The 23,207-nt window shown below is 43.0% G+C and overlaps 1 protein-coding gene across 2 annotated transcripts in view; it reads right to left on the reverse strand.

The window, feature by feature from the left end:
* The window catches only part of MATN2 (matrilin 2), a 146,784-nt gene that overhangs the window by 52,797 nt on the left and 70,780 nt on the right, over positions 1–23,207 (reverse strand). For both annotated transcript variants that reach the window (XM_084751308.1, XM_084751307.1), the window contains exon 5: positions 8,975–9,097. In XM_084751308.1, the coding sequence (XP_084607434.1) occupies positions 8,975–9,097 (123 nt within the window). The remainder of the gene's footprint in view (positions 1–8,974; positions 9,098–23,207) is intronic.

Here is a 23,207-nt window from a genome sequence, read left to right on the forward strand (position 1 = left end):
ACCTTGGCTCAGGTTTCTAGTTTCCTGGACTTTTGACATTGCTGTTGCTTTAAGTCCCCCAAATTTAGTGTTTTGCTTGACAACCTTATGGGGGAAAACCCTATATATATATTGATTGATTATACATTGAAAGTGGGGCAATGAGATTCCTGATGAATTAGAGAGAATCCAGAGACGACTATCAAGACCGACTCCAGGCAGTTGGGAAGAGCAGTGGAGAGTGCGGCTCTGCTATGAACTAAGCCGGATATGGTTTGAGAATGGTAGAAGTAGACCCAGAGTTCCATTTGGAGCAGGCACTAACATTATAGTTGTGATGGCTTCACTGTAAACAGAAATACAAAATCTGGTGAAAAAAAATAGATCTCAGGCAGCAAGATTGCTCAGAGTAAAGATGCTTGCCATGCAATCCTGATGACCTGAGTCTGAGTCCTAGAACCAACCCCATGAAGTTGTCCTGTGACTTCACACGAGAGCTCTGGCACATGCATTCCCCCACCCTGGCAATAATAAATGATAGAGTTTAAAAAAGAAGATCTCAAAACTGTATATCTATAGTGATTATAGCTTTTTTTCTGAAGCAGAGAAATGAGGAATAAGAATTACTGTTAAGTTCAGGTGACAGGACTAGACAGATGGTAGATAGATACTGTTCTTTTTTACAAAGAAGTTTCAGCCGGGCATGGTGCCGCACGCCTTTAATCTCAGCACTCAGGAGGCAGAGGTAGGCAGATCTCTGTGAAGTTTCAGGCTAGCCAGAGCTAGTGAGACCCTAGCTCAAAACAATAGACAGATAGATAGATAGATAGATAGATAGATAGATAGATTAATAATAAAAAGAAGTTTCTGTCTATAGTATTTTAGGCTACTCAAATGTTACATTTTTTAAAAATAAGAGCAAGAAATCTGGAAATTAATACACATGTGCCTTTTTGTTGCGGTTTCTGTACTAGAGATTGAGCCTGGAGCCTGTGCCTGTTCGGCACCTGCTCTGCCTGCACTGCACACCCTGCCTGCATTTGGAGTGTCTTACAAGCAAAACCATGCATGGAGCAGACAATCACACACCAAACTCAGCAACCAAGGATGCAGGGGGAGAGAGGACCTTTCAGGAACAGCAGCCTGTGTTGTGAGCATCCTTTGCTTTGGGGTTCATCAAGCTTCAGCTGGAAATAGTTCTGTGGCTTTGCCTCCATGAACAACAGTTCCAACAGCACCTGGTATTTGTGAGTTTAATACACAGCACCTGCCTCTCAAGTCCTCTGATGCTTCCGTGCTCCAGCGACAAGTTGTCAGATCACTGTGTCACCAAGATCAGGCTGGTCACCTCTTTTGGCCTTCTCGTTCACATCATAAGGTATAATCCCTCTTTCAGAAGCTATGGAGGAAGGTATATAAAGTAACATTCCATAGAGCAGCTTTTAAAGCTGAGCACATGTCACCAATTCTGGATAAATCAGTGCTGTTCTTTCCTCTAACTCCTCTGGAACTTTAGATGGCCGGGGCAGTTGGGGCCTCTACTTATTAGACTGTCTGTACAAAACTCAGCTTGGCTAGGGTGTGTGCTTGTAAAGCAACTGTTGTGCAACACTTGTGCTTCTTAAATGCCTTTATTCTCCACTAACCATGTAAGGCAAATGTTCCCAAGGCATGGTCTGTGAGCCGCTCACATGAACAACTACTTGAAAACTTACCCGTAGTATCACTTCTCACATCCTGCCCTAGACAAACGGGATCAGAAATTCTGGGTATGGAAACCTGGAATCTGCGTTAACAAGCCCCTAGGAGATTCTGGTGCTAAGTTTTAATAGCCTCTGTTAAAAAGCAAGAACATACTGTACATGGCATTTGCACATGACATTGTAATTAAATAGAATAACAACTAAAAATAAATACACAGAATTTTTCTTAAAAATAAAAATTAAGTCAATGGCTTTGGAGAAACTTGAGGCTTTATGTTGATTAAAATTACTCTGAGAACAATAATTTTTATCATATTATAAATATAAAAGACTAGAACACTTTTTAATTGATAGCAGCAAGTATTCTCACCTTAGATTATTTTATAGAATTTTCCAAATCCTGTGCCAACTTAAAGAACTCCAAGCTGAAAAATCACAGACACCATGTTGTGGGAACAATTTATATAACAAAGATTTTAAATATCATGTTTTTTCAAATAAGCCTATTTAACATTTTGAAAGTACTATTAAATAAAACTTTTATTAAATGTAACTTGTTTTTAAACAAAAACAAGTAAGATACATTTATATATGTAGATGTTGAGAGTGGCACTCTTTGTCTTGCATTTTTATGGCAGGGGCAGAGTCTCGGTATGTAGACTAGCCTGGCCTGGAATTGGCATGCTTGCGTGCTTGAGTTACAAGTGTGTGCCACCACCCCCACCCAGACCAACGGGTAGTTTTTAGGACAGCCCTTTCTAGATGGTACCCTCCACTCCTTAGCCAGGCACTGTCACAGGATGAGCTTCCCCCAGGCTGCCATTCTGCAGCTGCTTTGTTCTCTGTGTGCACACCGCTCTGAACTAAGGCAAGGCCAGCTCCAGGGACTCTAAGTTCCTAAGACTCAGGTCTACAAAATCTCAGGGTCACAGTGGTATCATCGACTCACTGTCAGGCCACTCAGGGGTGCCAGTCCAGGCCACTGCTCAGCAGTTGGACATGAAGACACTCCTGTCTACTCATATGAACGTTGAAGAAAGAGTCTTAGGATCCGGAGAGGTCTAGTCCACTTGGCTCTGAGTTCTAGTCCACTCGGCTCTGAGTTCTAGTCCACTCGGCTCTGAGTTCTAGTCCACTTGGCTCTGAGTTCTAGTCCACTCGGCTCTGAGTTCTAGTCCACTCGGCTCTGAGTTCTAGTCCACTTGGCTCTGAGTTCTAGTCCACTCGGCTCTGAGTTCTAGTCCACTCGGCTCTGAGTTCTAGTCCACTTGGCTCTGAGTTCTAGTCCACTTGGCTCTGAGTTCTAGTCCACTTGGCTCTGAGTTCTAGTCCACTCAGCTCTGAGCTCTGGTCCACTCAGCTTTGGCATCTTCACCAAATATTTTGGATTTGTCGTATAACTTTGTCAGTTAATAAAAACCATACTTTGCAGAGGAAGGCCAAGGTTAGGGAGCAGACGCATGGTGCTAACCACTCTCCCCATCCACTCTGACAAGATCCCTCCCACCATCTCAGCCTGGAGTCTCTCTGTGCACCTTCGTAGGTGGAAAGAGCTCTGTAACTCTCTGCCTGTCATTCTTTGTCCAGGCAGATCACAAAGTCACAGTGAACCTTGCCACATCCAGTCTCTGCCCTACACATGAGAAACCGCTCTGCTGTCTTCAGTACATCAGTGCAAGGTAATAAAGACGAAGATGGACATTTGTCATGATGCTTTATAACAGCAACAGAAAAGTGACTAGTGCGCATACCTTAGAGACACTGTTAAGTGCAGTCACCCATAAGAAGCACTCATAAAGGAAGTATAAACATCTAATGGAGATCCACTAGACATTGTAAGGAGTAAATTACCTGACTCTAATATAGTCACACATCACACTGACCTGTGAGCTAGCTACTATTATCCTTAGCTCAAAGACTGAGGTGACTGGACCACAAAGAAATCCAGAGACTTATAAGAGGAACAACTATTGTACTTTCCACACAAGATGGTTGTGATACCTGTAAAGTACTTCAGAGAAGTCCTAGGACTTGTAACATTCAATAAATGTAAGCACGTTTTTATCATCCTGTCCCTCTAATAAGGTAAGGTTGAGCTAACACATAAGCCATTGGTTTAGCTCAAGAGCACTTATATTCAGGGATTACTGAATCAGGCGACATGTTGCACCTTGGATAGTAACGACAAGCCAATACCAGATGCTAGTTACCTTAGCCAAGCTTTTATGGATGTGACTTCTGAGCAAATTAGTGTAATGATCTGAATTCTCATGCCCTTCCAAAACTCATGCTCAGCTTTAATTTCTAATGCAATAGTACTAGGACGTGTGGCCTTTAGGCAGTGACTGAGCCCTAGGCCTGCGCCTTCACTAATAAGCTGGAGAAATGACGCAGTGCGTAAGAGTGGGCTGCTCTTACAGGGCCCAGGTTCTGTTCCCAGCCCTGGTGGACGGCGGACCACAACCACCTGCAGCTCCAGCTCCAGGGGAATCTAACTTCCTCCTCTGGCCTCCACAGGCATCTACACTCACATACAGACACCACACACACACACACACACACACACACACACACACACACACAGTCAAAACTAAAACCAATCCTAACAAGGTCTCAATATATTCAGGCCCTTTTGCCCTTCCACCCTGCATAGTAAAACAATTCAGACTTCAAGGTGCCACCTTGAAAACAGAAAGCAGCCCTCACCAGATAACAAAACCTGACAGGAGCCATGAGGAATAAATTCCTATTTATGAATTACCCAGTTTCAGGTATTTTGTTGTCAGAGCATGAATGAATGAAGATTAAAAAAAAAATTGAATCTGCAATTTAAAAACCAATTGAGGGAGAGCCCATTTAAGAGACACGAATGCTTGCGATTGTAAGTGTGTCACCTTCAGAGAAGCGGTGAAGCAAGTTGACCCCGACAAGTGAAAAGTACAACTTGTTTTTGCCTAGAGGGTTTATACTCTGCTCAAATAGATAAAAGGAAAATAGGAACAAAGCTACTCCATAGACAAAGCAGCCAGTGAACATCAGGCAAGCAAGCTCAGCAGCAAGCACACACTCAGGGTATAGACGCATACTCCGTGAGCGATATGCATGTTGGGGGACACTACAGCTTCAGTGGCTAGTGCATCTCAAAGCCAGGAGCTCCACTAAGTCACAAGGGACCTCTCGGTGAGTAACTCACCTCTGGTCAGCTGCATCTGGAAGTAAAGTCAGTACTGTCTGCAGTGAAATGGGGGTCAGCAGAGAACCTTGCTACTCAGATGCAATGTTCCACTAACTCAAATGGGTGGAAATGTTGATTAGAAATTTCTGAGTAAGTACCTAAGGAACGGATACTCACACAGGTCACGGTGACAGTTCTGGGTGAGTCATTGTAAGATGTGCCTAGTGCACACTGGGAACTTTACCCAATAGCTTATCCTCCCAAATCCTAAGCAGGAGGTTCATGAGATAAAGACGCACTTCACTGGGAACTGGGATGTAAGGCTTGAAGGTCCAGATGCCTTCAAAACAAGTAAAGACACATAGACATTTAAAATGCAGCAATCTACATGGACACTAAAAGGCATGTTGCTTTCTGCCTGCATTGCTGGCTTTCTAAGCGTCCTCTTCTGCACTGGGGCTGTTTCTCTCTCTCTCTCTCTCTCTCTCTCTCTCTCTCTCTCTCTCTCTCTCTCTCTCTCTCTCTCTCTCTCTCTCTTTCTCTCCCCCCCCATACCTTTGCCTCATCTCATCAAAGTTCCAACCTTGCTTTGCCTAAAGCTTCTGGCTGTCTTTCCTTAAATCCATTCCCCTGTCTCTTCCATCACTGTTGTATCATTCTCAGAGTCTTAGAAGCTCAAGGTCATGGAATTCCAGGCGTGTCCAACCCAGGGTAGGCTTGAAGTGGCCAAATATCACATTGTAATCTTACATAAAACATTACAAGATGATTTCGTTTTGTTTTGTGATTTTCGTAGCCCCTGGAGCTACGAATGGTCTTTGAGAATGGTCCTTTGTGAGGATGCTTGTGTACCTCTTGATATTTCACTATGACATCTCTGCCCATCCCATCACTGCCCATCACACTGGCTCTTGCTGGGACATCTGTCCAATGGCTACCCTTCCTTCTATATGCAGATCTTCCAATTTAGTTCTTCAGATGTCTCTCTTCTCTACTTGTGTCCTCCCTGGGCTCTCAACACAGCTCTATGGAACAGCAACTGACTTTTGAGAATTCTGACCCCCTTAGCTGAGGCTCCTGGCTACAGAGATCTATCTGGTCATCTCACGTCTAGCTTCCCACAGAGCTTGGTCCATGGCTGTCAAGGACAGCTGTTATCAAACAAGTGGCTGAGAATTGGGTGAAATTAGGATGCACAGATTCTCTTGGCTTCTGCTTGACTGCCTAATACAGGCAAGATAGTCTTGACATTTTGGTTCTGAGCCTAGTCTTTAATGGCTGAACCGTCTCTCCAGCCCCAGACATTCTCATGTACACATAAGCATCAGCAAAGAAAACACACGTCTTGGATGAATACAGCACATCAACTGCTGCCTGGCAACGATGCCATGTACTCGCTCTTTCTGCTCTTCAGCAAATGTCAAATTCCAAACTTACAGCAGAATCCTGAGAGACACAGAGATTCTCAGCTGCACTGGGACAATTAGACAATTATTTGGTAACAGGGAGGACTGGGGTACCCGCGCCCCTCTACTTTCCCAAGGGCCAAGAGTTGGCCTCCTGCTCATGTAGCCTCTGTATCTCCCCTGGGCTCCGGGTTCATCCTGTTTCTTCCCTCACTCAGTCAATTAGAATTGTTTTCCTGGCTCCTTGACACTTATCAGCTGTTCTTCCCCCACAAATGCCCCATCCTATGCCTTTTTCTTTTCTTTTTTCAGTTACTTACATTTCTACTTACTTAACAACAGAAAGGGGCAAAAACAGGTGAATAAAACTAAGCAGTATAACTTTTTGCTCAACATGAACAAATGCTTTGTAGTAGATATTTCTATGGGTAAAAGTATGATAGAAAATACAATTAACTATTAACAATGATTTTCTCAACCTTTAAGTATTGGCTATATGATAAAAATTAATGAAGCAAAATAATAATTGCTGGGTACGTGTTGGCTTCTTTTTTTGTGATGTGTCAACAGAAGGCCCTGATGCTCTGCCATGGTTACCACCAGTAAGTTAACACCCGACTGCCTCAGTCATCTAAAGTTCCAGAGGAGTTAGAGGAAAGAACAGCACTGATTTATCCAGAATGGGTGACATGTGCTCAGCTTTAAAAGCTGCTCTATGGAATGTTACTTTATATACCTTCCTCCATAGCTTCTGAAAGAGGGATTATACCTTATGATGTGAACGAGAAGGCCAAAAGAGGTGACCAGCCTGATCTTTGTGACACAGTGATCTGACCACTTGTCGCTGGAGCACGGAAGCATCAGAGGACTTGAGAGGCAGGTGCTGTGTATTAAACTCACAAATACCAGGTGCTGTTGGAACTGTTGTTCATGGAGGCAAAGCCACAGAACTATTTCCAGCTGAAGCTTGATGAACCCCAAAGCAAAGGATGCTCACAACACAGGCTGCTGTTCCTGAAAGGCTCTCGCTGCCCCTGCATCCTTGGTTGCCGTGTTTGGTGTGTGATTGTCTTTTCCAGCCTCTCCTGCCAGTTCCCAGGGAATTCCCAGAGCAGAATCCAGGTACCAATCCTGTCCTGCTTTCCTCCGTATCAACCCCCCCTCATTCTCCATTCTCCTTACCTCAGCATTTTAATATGTGGTAGTATAGATTTTATTTTATTTTATCTTATTTTACTAATTTTTGTTTTTGGGTCTTTCAAGACAGGGTCTCTCTGTGTAGCCTTGGCTTTCCTGGACTCACTTTGTAGACCAGGCTGGCCTTGAACTCACAGTGATCCTCCTGCCTCTGCCTCCCAAGTGCTGAGATTAAAGGCGTGCACCACGACACCCGGCCGAGATTTTATTTTATTTATTTTTTAAGGGCTCAGCTCAAGTTGGAGAGATGGCTCAGTGCTAAAGACAGTGGCTTCTTTTTAGAGCATCTGGGATTGACTTCCAGCACCCACATGACAGCTCACAGCTGTTGTAACTCCAGTTACAGGGGTAAGGTGGCCTCTTCTGGACTCCTTGGGCAGTACATGCATGGATGTGGTGCACAGACATACATTTAAAAGTGAAAAAAAAAGCACTCAATTTATTTACTAAACTTGCTGAGCAGGATCATTTTTTCCATTTGCTGATCTCTGATGATGGTAGTTTTCAAACATACCAGTGTATAAGAATAAAGCCACAATACTCTCCTCATTCCCCTGCAAATAGCAAAGGACTGCTTGTTGTTGTTGTTGTTGTTATTGTTGCCTTCCCCCTGCCATACACCTAATAATCGAGGTGTGCTGCAAAATATACATTTTAAATCCAGAAGAATAAACACATACTGTGGGAGGAAACAAGGAACGAGGGGGTGCAATGTGGTCTCGAAAGCAATGGGGAATAGAACAGAAAAGCAAGATCTGGTCAGGAATCTAGGTTCACGTCACTTCAGCTTACTGAGCACCTGTTGTTTGTCTGTTTCTTGCCTTAATGATCAATGAGATCAGGCAAGGATGTTACAGCCAACCAGGATGGTCCTGCACACAGATTAGGGGTTTGCTGGCCTGCTGTGCAGGGGCTAAGGAAAACTAGTCCATCACTGAAGAAATAGGATGCCACCCCCCACGTCTAACCTGATCACTCAGTATGGGGCCGCCAAGCTGGGAGGGGGTTCAAGTGGGAATCTGTGCTTGCAGCTCCAAGCACTCTCTAGAGACCCCCTCCCCGGCTCTTAGAGTATATTCATATTCTATGACCACGATGTCAATGCAGATAGTTGGCCTTTCATTGAACTGCAGGTCCAAAATGAGGGATCTGCCAATGTCTTTGAGGTACTGCATAGCACCTCTGCCCATTGCCAAGTAAGTTTTATATATAATGCATGAGCTATAAAGTTAGGTCCACAAGCTGTGCTCCAAATCCACCCTGCCCTTTTCAAGCAGTGAATTACCAGCCAATTATATCTACATAGGCTATCATAAATACACTTTATATGGAGGTCTACAATAAGCAAATATGAAGTCTCTAAAGTTCAAATTCTGCCTAAAAACTAGACCATAGAACCAAAATACTTCAAAAGACCCATGGGACTGTTTGGGCCTCACGCATGTTGCGTTCGACCGGCTTTTCCTGTTCTTAATGTGTCCTTCCTCGGCACACAGGACCGGAGCGACACTCACCTGCACATCGCTTCCCGTCCTCGGCCAGAATGTAGCCACTGTAGCACTGGCAGACGAAGGAGCCCAACATGTTCACACACAGCTGCTCACAGCCATGGTCCTCTGTGGCACACAGATCCTGGACTGAGGCAAAGACGCACCATTAGCACATAGCTCTGGAGAAATCCTCCCAGCCCAGGGCAACTCAACTCTATAGCACTTACTACAGTAACCTTATGCAACATCACACATTACACATTTTCATTGTAGAAAATTGAGGGACAAAATACATAAAAGGAAAATCCACCTGTAGTCTGCTACACAGAGGCAGCCACGGCTGACATTTTATGCATTTTAGTGTAGATAAAAAAACATTTCCAAAGTTGGAATTATATGGAAATCATATGTTGGAATTACATGGAAACCAAATAATTTTAATATCAATTCTGTATTTTCCTGTGGCAATAAGAACCACTTTAAACATATCTCGAGGGCTCATGAGAGTTGAGCTGTGAGTGAGAGCTGCTTTTTGCTCCCATAAGGTACCATCCGTAGCCTTTGGGCAATCACAGTGTCACCAGTATCTGCTGAGATGACTTGGCGCTGCGCTGCCTTTGACACTGCAGATAAGGCAGACAAGGGAGCTATGGCCTTACCACTCTGCAGGAAATGTGGTGAGAAAGAACGGCTCTCACAAGCTCCCACTAGGGACTGGCACTGTTTGGAGGTGTAGCCTTGTTGGAGTAGTGCGGTCTTGTTGTAGGGAGTGTGTCACTGGGGAAGGGCTGTGGGGGTTTCACACGCTCAAGCTAAGCCCAGCATTCTCTCTTCCTGCTGCCTGCCAATCAAGATGTAGAACTCTCTCAGCTACCTCTCCAGCACCACGTCTGTTTGAAAGCCAACAAGCTCCCCACCCTGACAATAATAGACTTAACCTCTGAAACTGTGAGTTGACCCCAGCTAAATGCTTTCCTTTATGAGTTGCCATGGTCACGGTGTCTCTCCACAGCCACAGAACACTGACTAAGACACACAGCAAGTCTACGCACAACCCCATGCCCAGATCCCCATCCACCTTTCTGCTCCCCATCTGACCACAGGCAGGGCGTTGAAAGTCCTCTACGCACGCTGCTTATTCGTCCGCCCAACCGGTGAGGAAAATGGAGAGGCCAGATGCCAGGAGAGGAGCTAAGAAGGATCACAGGGAGAGACGGAGGAGTGATCTAATCATCACACATCCACGAAGTGCAGAGCTGGCTAGTCCTTCATGTGTATGCGCATGCGTCTCCAGCCACAAGTAGAGGACTATGTGCGAGGACGAAAAGGTTAAAGGCACCTTCAAGCCACCACTGACTCAGCCTTTCCTTGGCATAGACAGGCAGACATGATGGTGCTGTTTCCTGGCAAGGAGACTGCTCAAATGCCATGAGATGACTAGCCCTACCCACCATCCTGCCACTACAACCAGAGAAGTACAGAGAGCATAAAAGGGACCGAAAATATTAAAGGGACGTTCCTTCGGCTAACAAGTGTCACTACATTAAGAATGATAAAAACAAGCTGGGCGTGGTGGCGCACGCCTTTAATCCCAGCACTCGGGAGGCAGAGGCAGGTGGATCACTGCGAGTTCGAGGCCAGCCTGTTCTACAAAGTGAGTCCAAGATGGCCAAGGCTACACAGAGAAACCCTCTCTCTCAAAAAAAAAAAAAAAAAAAAAAAAAGAATGATAAAAACTCAGTTACCCAGAACGTTCATTCAGTCCTGACTATAACATTTATACTTAAAAGGAAAAACAAAACAAAACCAACCCCTGCCCCCCCAAAAAAACCCAAAAACCTCTACAGCACTCACACAAAGATGGATTTAATTTTTAACTGTGTGTGCCTGTTTGTACGTGCCCACCACGAGCATAGCAGCCCACAGAGGCGAGAGTAAGGCTTGGATCTTCTGGACCTGGCGTTACTGGCTCTTGTAAGCCACCTGAGAACTGAACCCAGGCCCTCTGCAAGACACTCTTGGCGGCTCAGCCACCTCTTCAGCCTCATCGTTCTTCCTTGTTAAAATATCCTTTATTAAATTTGTTCTTTGACAATTTTACACATACAATGCTTTCTCACTTCTCTCACTTTTCCACCTCCCTACCAATCTCTTTCCCATCCATATTTATGCCCTTTTGTTCTGTTTTGTGACCCACTGAGTTTAAGGGAAAGGGGGATTGGGGTGGGGAGTGGGGGTGGAGGTCGGGTGGGGCGGGGCTGGGTGGTTGTCTGTGAAACCTTGAGTTTGGAACCATCCATTAGAGGAGCCTGAGGGTGGGGTTACCAATCGGTCTACAACTAAAGATAACGCTGGTCCCTTCCCAGGCATCCATCAGTACGCAATGGCTCAGTGAGGAGGGGTAAGGTCCATGAGCCCCTGTGGACCTGTGGTTAACTATGCACAAGCTTGTGAAGGCCCAGTGCAGGCAGCCACCGCTGCTGTGAGCATGACTGCAGTGGTTACCACACCCTGGAGACGGCATTCTGAAGCCCCTCTCTGTATTTTGGCTCTTAGGTTCTGTCTGCTCCCTGGTCCATGGTATACCCTGGAACACAGATGGGGTGTCGTAAGGAAAGGCCCTCAACTGTCACTTATTCTCAGCACCATAAACATCACGAGGATATATTTTTCTCACTTGCACTGTAAAAACCAGCTTCTCTAACATTTATATTTTACCATCACCTCCTAGGGAAGATGGCTCGGTCTGTAAAGTGCTCGCCTTGGCAACATGAGGACCCAAATTTGATCCCCAGAACCCACATAAAAAGCCAAGAATGGCAGCATGTGCTTACAATCCTGGCAGTGAGATAGGAGGCAGAACAGAACAGCTGTCAGTCCCTGGTAGCTAGTGTCACCCACTTGGTGAAGACAGAGACCAGTGATAGACTCGCGACAAAGATCCATGGTGCCACAGTCCCTGTTGTTCAACCTTGTCCCAAGCATTTAAAGCTGTCCTATGGCATTGTTCCAGGACAGCATCATCAAGGGTAATCCATACTCTTAATTCAGAATACAGACTTTCATATAGTAACTGGTCCTTGACAATATCAATGCCTCTATTCCGATTCTGTTGCTCCATAAGTAAAGCCTCATCTTCCCACCATGCCAGCCATTGCAATGGAGGCCCAGGCTCCTCAATAGTTGCCATCAAGTGAGTTACGAAATCTTTTGGAGTTATGAAATTTTGTGTGGCCCTGCTAAGTATTTGTTTAACATATGGTGAATGTAAATGATAGTTTGCTATTGTCTCATTAAACCTTTTTAAATCTTGTGCCTCTATAGGTTGCCAATCAAAAACCTGATAACCTTGTGGATTTTCCACATCCCTTGGTAGTTCCCTTATCAAGGCTCAGAAAATCATTTTAGGTTTTTTTTTTTAAAAAACAGATATAGACCACTCTGCAGTCTTACTACAAAGTGATGTTACATGTTATGGCCTTTTTTCTTCTGTCTCTATCTTAGGATCATTTTCATTCTTAATTATAAACCTCTCTAATTTCTCTTCTAAATTTTGTTTCCAAATTTCATTTATTTCATTTTGCCTTGTAACTGATACCTTGGCATTTTCATCAATCTGGTCTATAAATTTTGCTTCCAAGGTTTGTTTATATAACTCATCTTTCTCTCTCTGCTATTCATTTTGATCCATAAAAAATTGTATCTTTTGTTCTAAATTTGTTTCCATCTCTTATTTTTTCCTTCTATTGTTCATTCTGACCTATAAACCTCTCCAATTTTTCTTCCACTGCCTGTCTCATTTTTTCATATTCTTCCTTTCCTCTTTATTTTTAAGGCCTTTGTTTTTAAAAGTCATTATTAATACCAATATAATGGTATTTCTTTTGTCATAGGCCATTGTTCTACCCAAATAGGTTGGTCAGTCAAACACCTTAATGGTAAGGCCATTGGCATTCTGTCAGCAGTGTCCTCCCCATATAAAATTGGAGAATCAGCTTCTACTGTGTTCTGTTTATGGATGACTTGGACAGGCCAGGATCGTTCCTGATAAGAATTTTTAATATCTTCATCAGGAATATCCCTGATTTTATGGTTTGTCTCTGAAGTTCTATGCCTCCCATTGTATCAACAGATCTCTTCCCCATAAATTCATAGCTGTACTAGCCACATATGGCCTTAATTTTTCTATTTGTTCTCTGGCCCTACAGTTTAAGCCATTTTAGACTTTTGTTTTACCTGAGATAATGAGCAAATTCCTAGTAGCTGTGTAATACCTTTTGAAGATGCCAAACAACTACAGGAGGCATCAAAATACAAAATGTCCATTGCTGTAGCTGGGAAAAATCAAATCATTCCCTAAAGGATAGTGAACAAACCATTCCTAAGAATAAATTCTTCCATAATACTAACAATTTGGGGAAAAGATTTCCTATGAAATGTAGAAGATGCGGAAGCAACGGTCATATGGCTCATAAATGCAGGTCATCCAAGGATATCTGAGGCAATTCCTTACTTTTGGAAAACTAAGGGGCTTCGCCCAAGGCCTAACAAAAAACAACATGAGCCATTCCTCTCCTGTCCTCCAAAAAAAGATTATTCTAAAAAAAAAAAAAAACTAGAAAACTCAAGACCTGATAGGACAAATAGGGCTACTGAAAATTTAGATAAACCATTTAATGGAGATAAAAATACTCCTAGGGATAAAATAAAAGATACTAAAGATACAAAAGACAAATGAACCCAGGTATTTTGGCAAACTACTGAAAATGATAAGAGGCCAGAATTAAAATTACAGTTAGATGGCATTGAAATAGAGGATTAGTAGATACTGAAGCAGATGTCATAATAATTTCCCAAGATTCCTAGTATCCCATTTGGCATCTTCAAAAGGTATTTACACAGCTACTAGGAATTTGCTCATTATCTCAGGTAAAACAAAAGTCTAAAATGGCTTAAACATGTAGGGCCAGAGAACAAATAGAAAAATTAAGGCCATATGTGGCTAGTACAGCTATGAATTTATGGGGAAGAGATCTGTTGATACAATGGGAGGCATAGAACTTCAGAGACAAACCATAAAATCAGGGATATTCCTGATGAAGATATTAAAAATTCTTATCAGGAATGATCCTGGCCTGTCCAAGTCATCCATAAACAGAACACAGTAGAAGCTGATTCTCCAATTTTATATGGGGAGGACACTGCTGACAGAATGCCAATGGCCTTACCATTAAGGTGTTTGACTGACCAACCTATTTGGATAGAACAATGGCCTATGACAAAAGAAAAATGACAGGCACTGGAACAGCTGGTCCAAGAGCAGTTGGGAGAATCTACCAGTCCTTGAAATTCTCCTGTATTAGTCATTAAATGTTGGGGGGGGGCAAATGGAGGATGTTAAAAGACCTAAGAACCATTAATAAAATTATTCAGCCAATGAGCTCTTTACAGCCTGAAATCCCGTTGTCTTCTTGTTACCTAAGGAATGGCTTATTATAATAATTTATTTGAATGATTGCTTCTTCTCCATTTCTTTACAAGAACAAGATAAAGATTTGCTTTCACAGTACCCACATTTAACAGCTCTATGCCAACCAAAAGGTACCAGTAGGTCTTGCTACCAGAAATGTTAAATAGTCCTACTTTATGCCAAAGTTTTGTACAATAGCCATTAGAAGTAGTTTGTACTCAATTTCCTCAATTCTTAATTTATCATTACATGGATGATATCTTACTGGCTGATTCAGATACAAATACCTTGGGGGAAATGTTTGATGAAGTACAGAGAATTTTGCTTTCCTGGGGATTGCAAATTGCTACTGAAAAAAATACAAAGAGGAGAATCTAAAATATAAGATAGATTTATAGGAGATTCGACCACAGAAGGTAAAAATGTGAAGAAACCTATTGAGCGCGCTTAATGATTTTCAAAATTATTGAGAGCTATTAATTGGTTAAGGCCCACAGTTGGATTAACTACCCAAGAGCTAAATAATTTATTTCAAACCTTACAAGGTGACAAAGGCTTAAATAGTCCAAGAAAAATATCAGCTGAGGCTGAAAAAGAATTGGCACTGGTAGAAAAGAAATCATAAAACACATATATAGATCAAAGATGTGCTTTAGTTATCTTGCCTGCTACTCATTTTCCCTCAGGAATTCTTATACAAAAAGAAGATCGTATCCTAGAATGGATATTTTTAGCACACAAACAGAGTAAAAAAATTAAAGATCTATATAGAAAAGTTTTCTGAATTGATTATGAAGGGAAATTGAGACTTCATCAATTAGCAGGAATAGATCCATGAGAAATTGTTGTACCATTTACTAATGCAAAGATTGCTTCATTATGGGCAGAAAATAAAAATTGGCAAAGACATTACAGTAACGTTTGGGGAGAGATTAACAACAAATACCCCAAAAGCAGGCAACTCCAGTTGATTAAAAAAAAAAACACAACAACAACCTAATTGGATTTTCCCTTGCATAGTGACACCAATTCTTGAGGCCCCTACATCCTACACTTATGCAAATAAGTCAGAAAAGTCAGGCTGTAAGTCAGAAAAAATAAGTGAGGTGGTTGAGAGTCCTTACGACTCAGTTCAAAAATCAGAGTTCTATGCAATTCTTACGGCGCTCTTAGACTATCCAGAGACTTTTAGTATAGCAAGCAGCTCTCAATATGCAGAGAGAGTTGTTTTGCATATAGAAACTGCTGAACTTATCCAGGATGATTCTAAATTAACTTCACCATTTATTCAGCTACAACCAGTAGTTAGAACTATAAATCATCCTGTGTATGCAACGCATATCAGATCCTATACATATCTACCAGGCCCTCTAGCACAGGTAATGATGAAATTGATCAGCTATTAATAGGAAATGTGCTAGAAGTCTCAGAATTTCTTAAGAAACACCATGGTAATAGCAAAGGTTTAAAAGGGTGGATTTTCTATCACTTGACAACAAGCCAAAAAAAGCATAAGAAAATGTCCTATTTGTTCTTTATATAATCAAACTCCATTATCTGCAGGGAGTAACCCAAAAGGTACTCAAAGAGACAAAATTTGGCAAATGAATGTGTTTTACTTTGCAGAGTTTGCAAAATTAAAATATGTGCATCATACTATAGACACATATTCAGGATTTCAATGGGCAACTCCCTTGAGTTCTGAAAAAGCTGATTCAGTAATTATGTGTTTATTAGAAGTTACAGCGCTGGGCGTGGTGGCGCACACCTTTAATCCCAGCACTCAGGAGGCAGAGGCAGGCGGATCACTGTGAGTTCAAGGCCAGCCTGGTCTACAAAGTGAGCCTAGGACAGCCAGGTCTATACAGAGAAACCCTGTAAGAAGAAGAAGAAGAAGAAGAAGAAGAAGAAGAAGAAGAAGAAGAAGAAGAAGAAGAAGAAGAAGAAGAAAAAGAAAAAGAAAAAGAAGTTAGTAGTAGTAGTAGTAGTAGTTATGGCAATTATGAAAATATCTGTTGAAATTAAGACTGACAATGCCCCAGCATATGTCTCTAGTCTAGTGAAGCATTTTTATATGATAATATAAATCATAGTACAGGTATACCACACAGTCCAACAGGACAGCAGTTTTACAGAGATCCAATAGGACTTTAAAGGAAATGCTTAGCAAACAAAAAGGAGTAACAAAGACACACAGAGATAAGCTGAGTGCTGATGAACAAAAAGAAACATCAGCTGAGAGACATTGGATTATGGGGGGAAACTGCTGAACTAAATCAACCTGTTACATTAAGGATGTCATAACCTCAGAATAGACGGTAGGAAATGTGTTACACTGGGGAAAGAGTTATACATATGTTTCTACATAAGAAAAAAAACCTATGGATTCTGTCCAAATTCATTTTTTAAGAATCAGATTTGACAGAGGGAGAGCTCCTGAAGATCTTGGCTTCAAACAGAAGGAAAGAAATCAGGAAGGCCAAACAGAAGAGGTAACATGATTTGCTGATCCATGCACATGGGAACAGCTCCGAGACTGACTGAGCCATGAAAATGTCTCCAGCCAGGACTTTAGCTATGCATGTATAATAAATCTTTGGCTACAAAAGCCCCAGAACTCCCCATGTAATTCTTCTAAATGGCATAAATAAATATTTATATTACAGCTTGGTGCCTTACCTGTTCAAACAGAGAGCAGAGATTCATCTTCAACTGAACTGTGTTCAGTACACAGCTCATACATATATTAATACAAAATGTATAACACCTTTGAAAGTTTATATAGTTTTCAGGGCAAGAGGACCAGACACCAAAAAAGATAAGACACATAGCCCAGGTAATCCTACCTCACTGATGGCCTCAATGACAATGTTTTCTCAAAACTCTGCGTCTGAGACAACTTCAGAATTGCTAGCTAGCATCACATACTGTTCCAGTCAGGACTTCAGATAAGCCCTGAGCTTTCTTAGCATGCAAAGATTAGACAGCAAAAGGTACAGCTAGATTCCTTAAGACTGGGCAGTATCCCAATTTTCTTGAGCCTCCAAAAAGAAAAACTATGCCCCAAATCAGCAGGAAGCAATTTAAGAAAACTATGCCCCATTCCCAAGAGGGCGTGGATGGGGTTTGGTCATTGTATGGGTGACAGATGTTTGCTATTGTTGTAAAGGAGTTGGTTATAGAATAAGTAAAAGGGTATGTTATTGGATCTACTTTTAGACTAAGGAACATTAATAAGCCAAAAATATTACATTGGTATAGATCTTTGTATATTAATAAAGATTTAAGATTATATTTGGTTGCAGTATGCTAAGGTATTGTACCTATGTAATTCTTTAAACTGCAATGTTAAGTTCTAGTCCTTTTTGGAGCTGCTGTTAGCAACTGTTTAGGATATTAAGAAATACATATTAGCTGGGGGGTGGTGGCACGTGCCTTTAATCCCAGTACTCGGGAGGCAGAGGCAGGCGGATCTCTGTGAGTTCGAGGCCAGCCTGGTCTACAAAGTGAGTCCTGGACAGTCAAGGCTACACAGAGAAATACTGTCTCAAAAAAAACAAACAAACAAAAAAACATATTAGCAGTCAGACAATCAAACTCACGGTCATGTTAGATACTAGTTTAGTTAATTACAAAAATATATTTTCTATATTGACAGATTTTAAAAAGTAGCTAGAAATAAGCAATTCAGATAGATAGATAGATAGATAGATAGATAGACAGACAGACACATAGATAGTCTTTAAAAAAATCTCAGAGATCTACAGAATATGGCATTTAAAGACATTATTAACTTAAGGCTTTTTTGACACGAGACAGGTCTGCTCCTGGCAGCATCTCATACTACTTCAAAGAGCATCAAAGCCTTCATATGTGGCAAGATAGCCACTGGCTGAAAAATGTCCTTGTGTCAATTACAGACAGAATACTGTCCCAAACTGAACAAACTGAATGTGAGAAAGTTGACTGTGAAGCTTTGCAAGGGAAGGGTAGGCAAGTACTCTGTCATTCCTGCTTCACAGAAGAGTCTGTCAGGTATTCTGAGCCTGAAGGCTAAAGAGGATGCTCCAAATTATAGGGAAATTTGGGGGGACTGTCCAGGCAGATAAATATCTCTGTCATTTATATACTTTTGGAAGCTGCTTGCCTGTACTTCCTATATATTTAGCTAATATTGATTTCTTCTACGTATATGGTGTGGTTGAAGACTAGTTAGTTATAGTCTCACTGTTAAACTTAAAGTGTTTAGGATGATGGAAATTGATAGATAGTAGAATACTTTATCCAAGGATGCCAAATATTCAAATGTAAATCTTACCTAATGATTTTCATAATTGCTATTATTATATATAGTTTGTTATTGTAAGAGAATATTATTAATATTCTTAAACTAAAAGGGGAAGATGTAGGTATAAGGTTATTGTGTAATTCAAATGGTGAGACCCTTCTGTCTCAATGTTGTGTAAACACTGATCCCTAATTGTCTCCTGATGCCAATAAATCAGCTTGCTGCCAATCCCTAAGCAGGGGAGAGAATAGGGCGGGACTTCCTGCCAGCAAAGGGAGGAAGAAGTAGGGGATTTGAGCCATGGGGAGAAAGTTCAGCAAGGAAAGCTACAAGTATCTCTGGGATGCACGCTGAGAGGAAGCCAAATTAGTTTAGAGAGTTTAGAATAGAGTTAAAACTGCTATGAAGCTTGTTAAAATAATATAATAGAGTCTCGATTATTTGAGTGATAGCTGGGTTAAGAGAGAAACTGAGAAGCAAACCCTGTTTTGTAAAAATAACATTAACAGGAGAGACCAGTGATTGTATCTGAACTGTGCTTTGTGCTCTCAAAGATGTGTCTAGGAGCATCTGTCACAGGTATTTTCAGCTCCGGGGACCTTGTGGCACTTCCAGTACATTTCAATGAAAACTAATGCTTTTATAAGAACAGTGATGGGATCCTGAGTCCCAGGCTTCAGGGTACCTGTCGGGTGATAGGCAGCTTGGTGCTTCCTATGAGGAGCTCGAGCCGCTCAGAGCTTTTGCCCTCACACACTGGCTGTCAGTGCACCGCCGCTGGCTTCCTCCCCAGCATGTAGCATGATACTAATGGTGTATGTGTTAGTGATGCAGCCACTGTGTCTTCCTTACCAGGCTCTAAGTCCCTTTGCAGGTGGCCAGCACTCCACACAGAGTCCTGCTGGTGGAGAAGTGGGGGTCCTCACTAGCAATTCCTAAGTCATCTCTTCCAGGAGGCAAGAGCTTTGCAGCTCATTTACTTACAGTTGCCTGGCTTCAAAATTAGTGTATTCCAAAAGAACCTTTTGAAAGTAGCATTTTTAAAGGAATGAACCAGTCATTGAGGTAGTGTTTGGTTTTGTTTTTCCACCAAAAGATTTTCCCCCATAGAAGAGACGGCAGATGGCAAGAAAATGCTGATTTCTTTCTGGACAGGCTGGGACTCTGGCAAGTCCAAGGGATAACTGTGTGGCCCCATCTCTGAATGCAGAAAAGTCTTAACGCAACTGCCTACTGGAAGATGCTCAGATAGTAAAGTGCCTGTTGTGCAAGCATGAAGACCCGAGTTCAAGCTCAAGCCAGGCAGAAAGCCAGGCATGTGTTGTTTGCAAGTGCAGCACTGCGGAGACAGAGACTGGGGGGTCCTTGGGCTTACCAGTGAGCCAGCCTAGCCTAGATGGAAAGCTCCAGATCCCAGTAAGAGACTCTGTTGGGGGCAGGGAAAGGAGAGGAAAGGAAGAGGAGAGGGAAAAAGGAAAGAAAAGAGAAGGAAAAGAAAGGAAGGGGACAGGAGAAGAATGGGATGGCTCCTGAGTGCTATGAAATATAATGCCCTGGGGGTACCATGGTGAGCTGTGCCAAGGTGAGCCCTCTGAGCAGCCATGCGACAGACCTGGTGTGAGAGGATTTTACTGGGAGAAGAGAGACAAGTGGGAACCCGGGAAAGGGATAGAGGCAGCCAGAGAGCCATGAGGTCAGAGAAAAGGGGGGCAGAGATGGGGTACAGGCCAAGAACGAGGTGTGGAGGGGAGAACGCTGAGAACAGAGAAAGAAGAGGTCTAGGTTGGGGGTGGTCTTTTTATCTGGCTGCACACACCTGTTGCTAGGTCCCTGAGAGCAGGCCGGTGGAACCGCCTGAAAGCTAAGACTGGGGAACAACACTTGAGGTTGTTCACACACACACACACACACACAGACAGACACACATACATACACACACACGCACACCCCTCTCCTGATGCCACCTCTTCCATTAAGGCAGACTGTCCAAGGGTAGGATTTTAGCAGTAGTGCTTGCTAAACATCCTCAAAGTCCCCAGAGTATAGCTGTGAGAATCACAGAACCCCATAAACAAAAATCCTCATGGTCCTCTGAGGGAAAGGTGCTCAAACTCCTCTTATGACCTGGAACCCCAAAGCCCCAGCTTTCTCTCTGCAACAAGCCTTGGAGTGATGGCTGCATTCCTCGTTTCCTCTACACACACACACACACACACACACACACACACACACACACACACACACACACACACTTGAGAATGCAAAACGTGGCAGGACCAGGAAGGATTACAGCTCCCATTCCCAAACAATTGTCCTGCGAATAGTGAGCTTGCCAGTTGGCTCTGTGGCCTTTTCTTTCATACTGTTTTTGGAACGGTAGGATTTACGACCATGAGTGATTAGTATTGACCCAAGGGAGACCGTTGAGGGATTAACTCAATTAAACAAAGACAAAGGAATAAATGGAGACTGGGTTCTAACAAAAATGACTTCTTGTTTTCCTAGCGGTGACCACTTCCATTTGAAAAAAGCACAATGCTTTTGGACAATTCCTTATTCTTTTGAAAAACAACTTTTTTTTCTCCCTCACAGCCTGGAAGGACTTCACTGAAGGGTGATAAAGTCAATCTGGGGGCTGGGGGGGCTGGGGGGTGGGGGGTGGGAAGTGAGGGAGGAGGTAGGGGAGGGGGAGGGGGAGGGGGAAGTCTTGGCTTCAGAGTTCCTGTTCCCTGGCACAGCCCTCTGCCTTCTCTGCCTGGAGACCCAAGTTATGGCTTGCGTCTTCAGCTAAGCAGGCCTGTTCCAGGAGCCTGCTCAAAGACTTCCTCCCCAGGGTCCTGCCACCGTTGCCATTTACCACTAGTCACGCATCTGCCTGACCCAGTGGAACGTAAGCTGGTGTGTCCACCTGAGCCCTCAGAGCCTTCCATACTGTCCCTGTGTGTCTCATAAATGCTCACGGCTGAAGGAACAGGACCATATGCCTTGCCTTCCAACAGAGATGTTCCTAAGTCCCCAACGCCCTGTCCTCCAATAGAAATGGGATCCATGCCTTTCCTTTTTTTTTTTTTTTTTTTTTGTTTTTTTTGAGACAGGGTTTCTCTGTGTAGCCTTGGCTGTCCTGGACTCGCTCTGTAGACCAGGCTGGCCTCGAACTCACAGCAATCTGCCTGCCTCTGCCTCCCGAGTGCTGGGATTAAAGGCGTGCACCACCACGCCCGGCTCCATGCTTTTCCTTATCCTCAACAAAACGCACTCCTGTCCCTGAGGACAGGGACATGTAGGCACCAGTCTCTAGTTGGAGATACCAGGAAAGCTGTGATGATGGGTAGAGAATCTGTCCTTGCTACCTAGTAGCCATTATAGTGCCGGGCACATGGGAGTCGCTGAATGGGTTCTTGCTGGATAGACAAATATTGGTGTCACACAAACACAGGCTTGTTGGGTCTTTCTAATTTATTCTGCATGGACTGCAAGCTCAGGGAGGGGCAGGGCCCACAACCAGAAGTGTAGGTGTTCCTACGCTAGCACTGAGGTGTGAGTGTCATGCCTCAGGCTTAGATGACACTGTTGGGCTGACCTGACAGTATCCTCCCCAGCCACCCCTGAGCAGTGCCGCCTCAAGGATGCTTCTGGGCAGGAGTGGAAGAGCAAAAAAAAAAAAAAAAAAAAAAAAAAGAGCCTTACTATTCTTTACTTTCCCTTTAGCAAAGATAAAAATTTCAGATTATTAGATTTTTGCCTTGGAATTGAGGATGGTCACAGAGATTTGGAAGTCACGGGTGTCCTCTGTCTTCTGTGCCCTTCAAATCTAATCATCTTTTTGGCACTTTTTGCTACTGCTCTTTACATCCCTCTACCCCACCCACCTCACCTCTGCTAGAAGGAGGCAGGATCAGCTCAGCCAATCATGGGAATGTGTCACCGGGTCTTCTGGTGTCTGTTCCAGCATAGCACACAATCTGCTCTGGTCTTGCCTCTGCTTAACTCTCTTAGTGTTTTTGTTGTTGTTGTTGTTGTTGTTGTTTTTGTTTGTTTTGTTTTTTCAAAGATTTATTGATTTATTATTATGTATACAGTGTTCTACCTGCATGCACAGCTACAGGCCAGAAGAGGGCATCAGATCACATTACAGATGGTTATGAGCAACCATGTGGTTGATAGGATCTGAACTCAGGACCTTTGGAAGAACAGGTGGTGCTCTTAACCATTGAGCCATCTCTCCAGCCCCTATTAGTGTTTTGTTTTGTTTTTTACCTCAAATGCTCATACTGCTTCCTTGCTGCTTCTCCCCTACCCAATTTTTATGTATCCTTTAGGATACATCTTAAAGCGTACTTTCTGAGGAGGTTTAAGTTGTCATTTGTCAAGTCCTCCTTCACAGTTTCCCTCTGTAGTTTTCACAACAATTACACTTTAATGTTTACTTTGTAAGCAGAATGAGCCTAGTCTGCCTGTCACACAGGAGCAGACAAGTCCTCACGACTGTACGACTCTAG

The sequence above is a fragment of the Acomys minous genome, assembly GCF_964271855.1.
Source record: "Acomys minous genome assembly, chromosome: 12".
Classification (NCBI taxonomy): Eukaryota; Metazoa; Chordata; class Mammalia; order Rodentia; family Muridae; genus Acomys; species Acomys minous.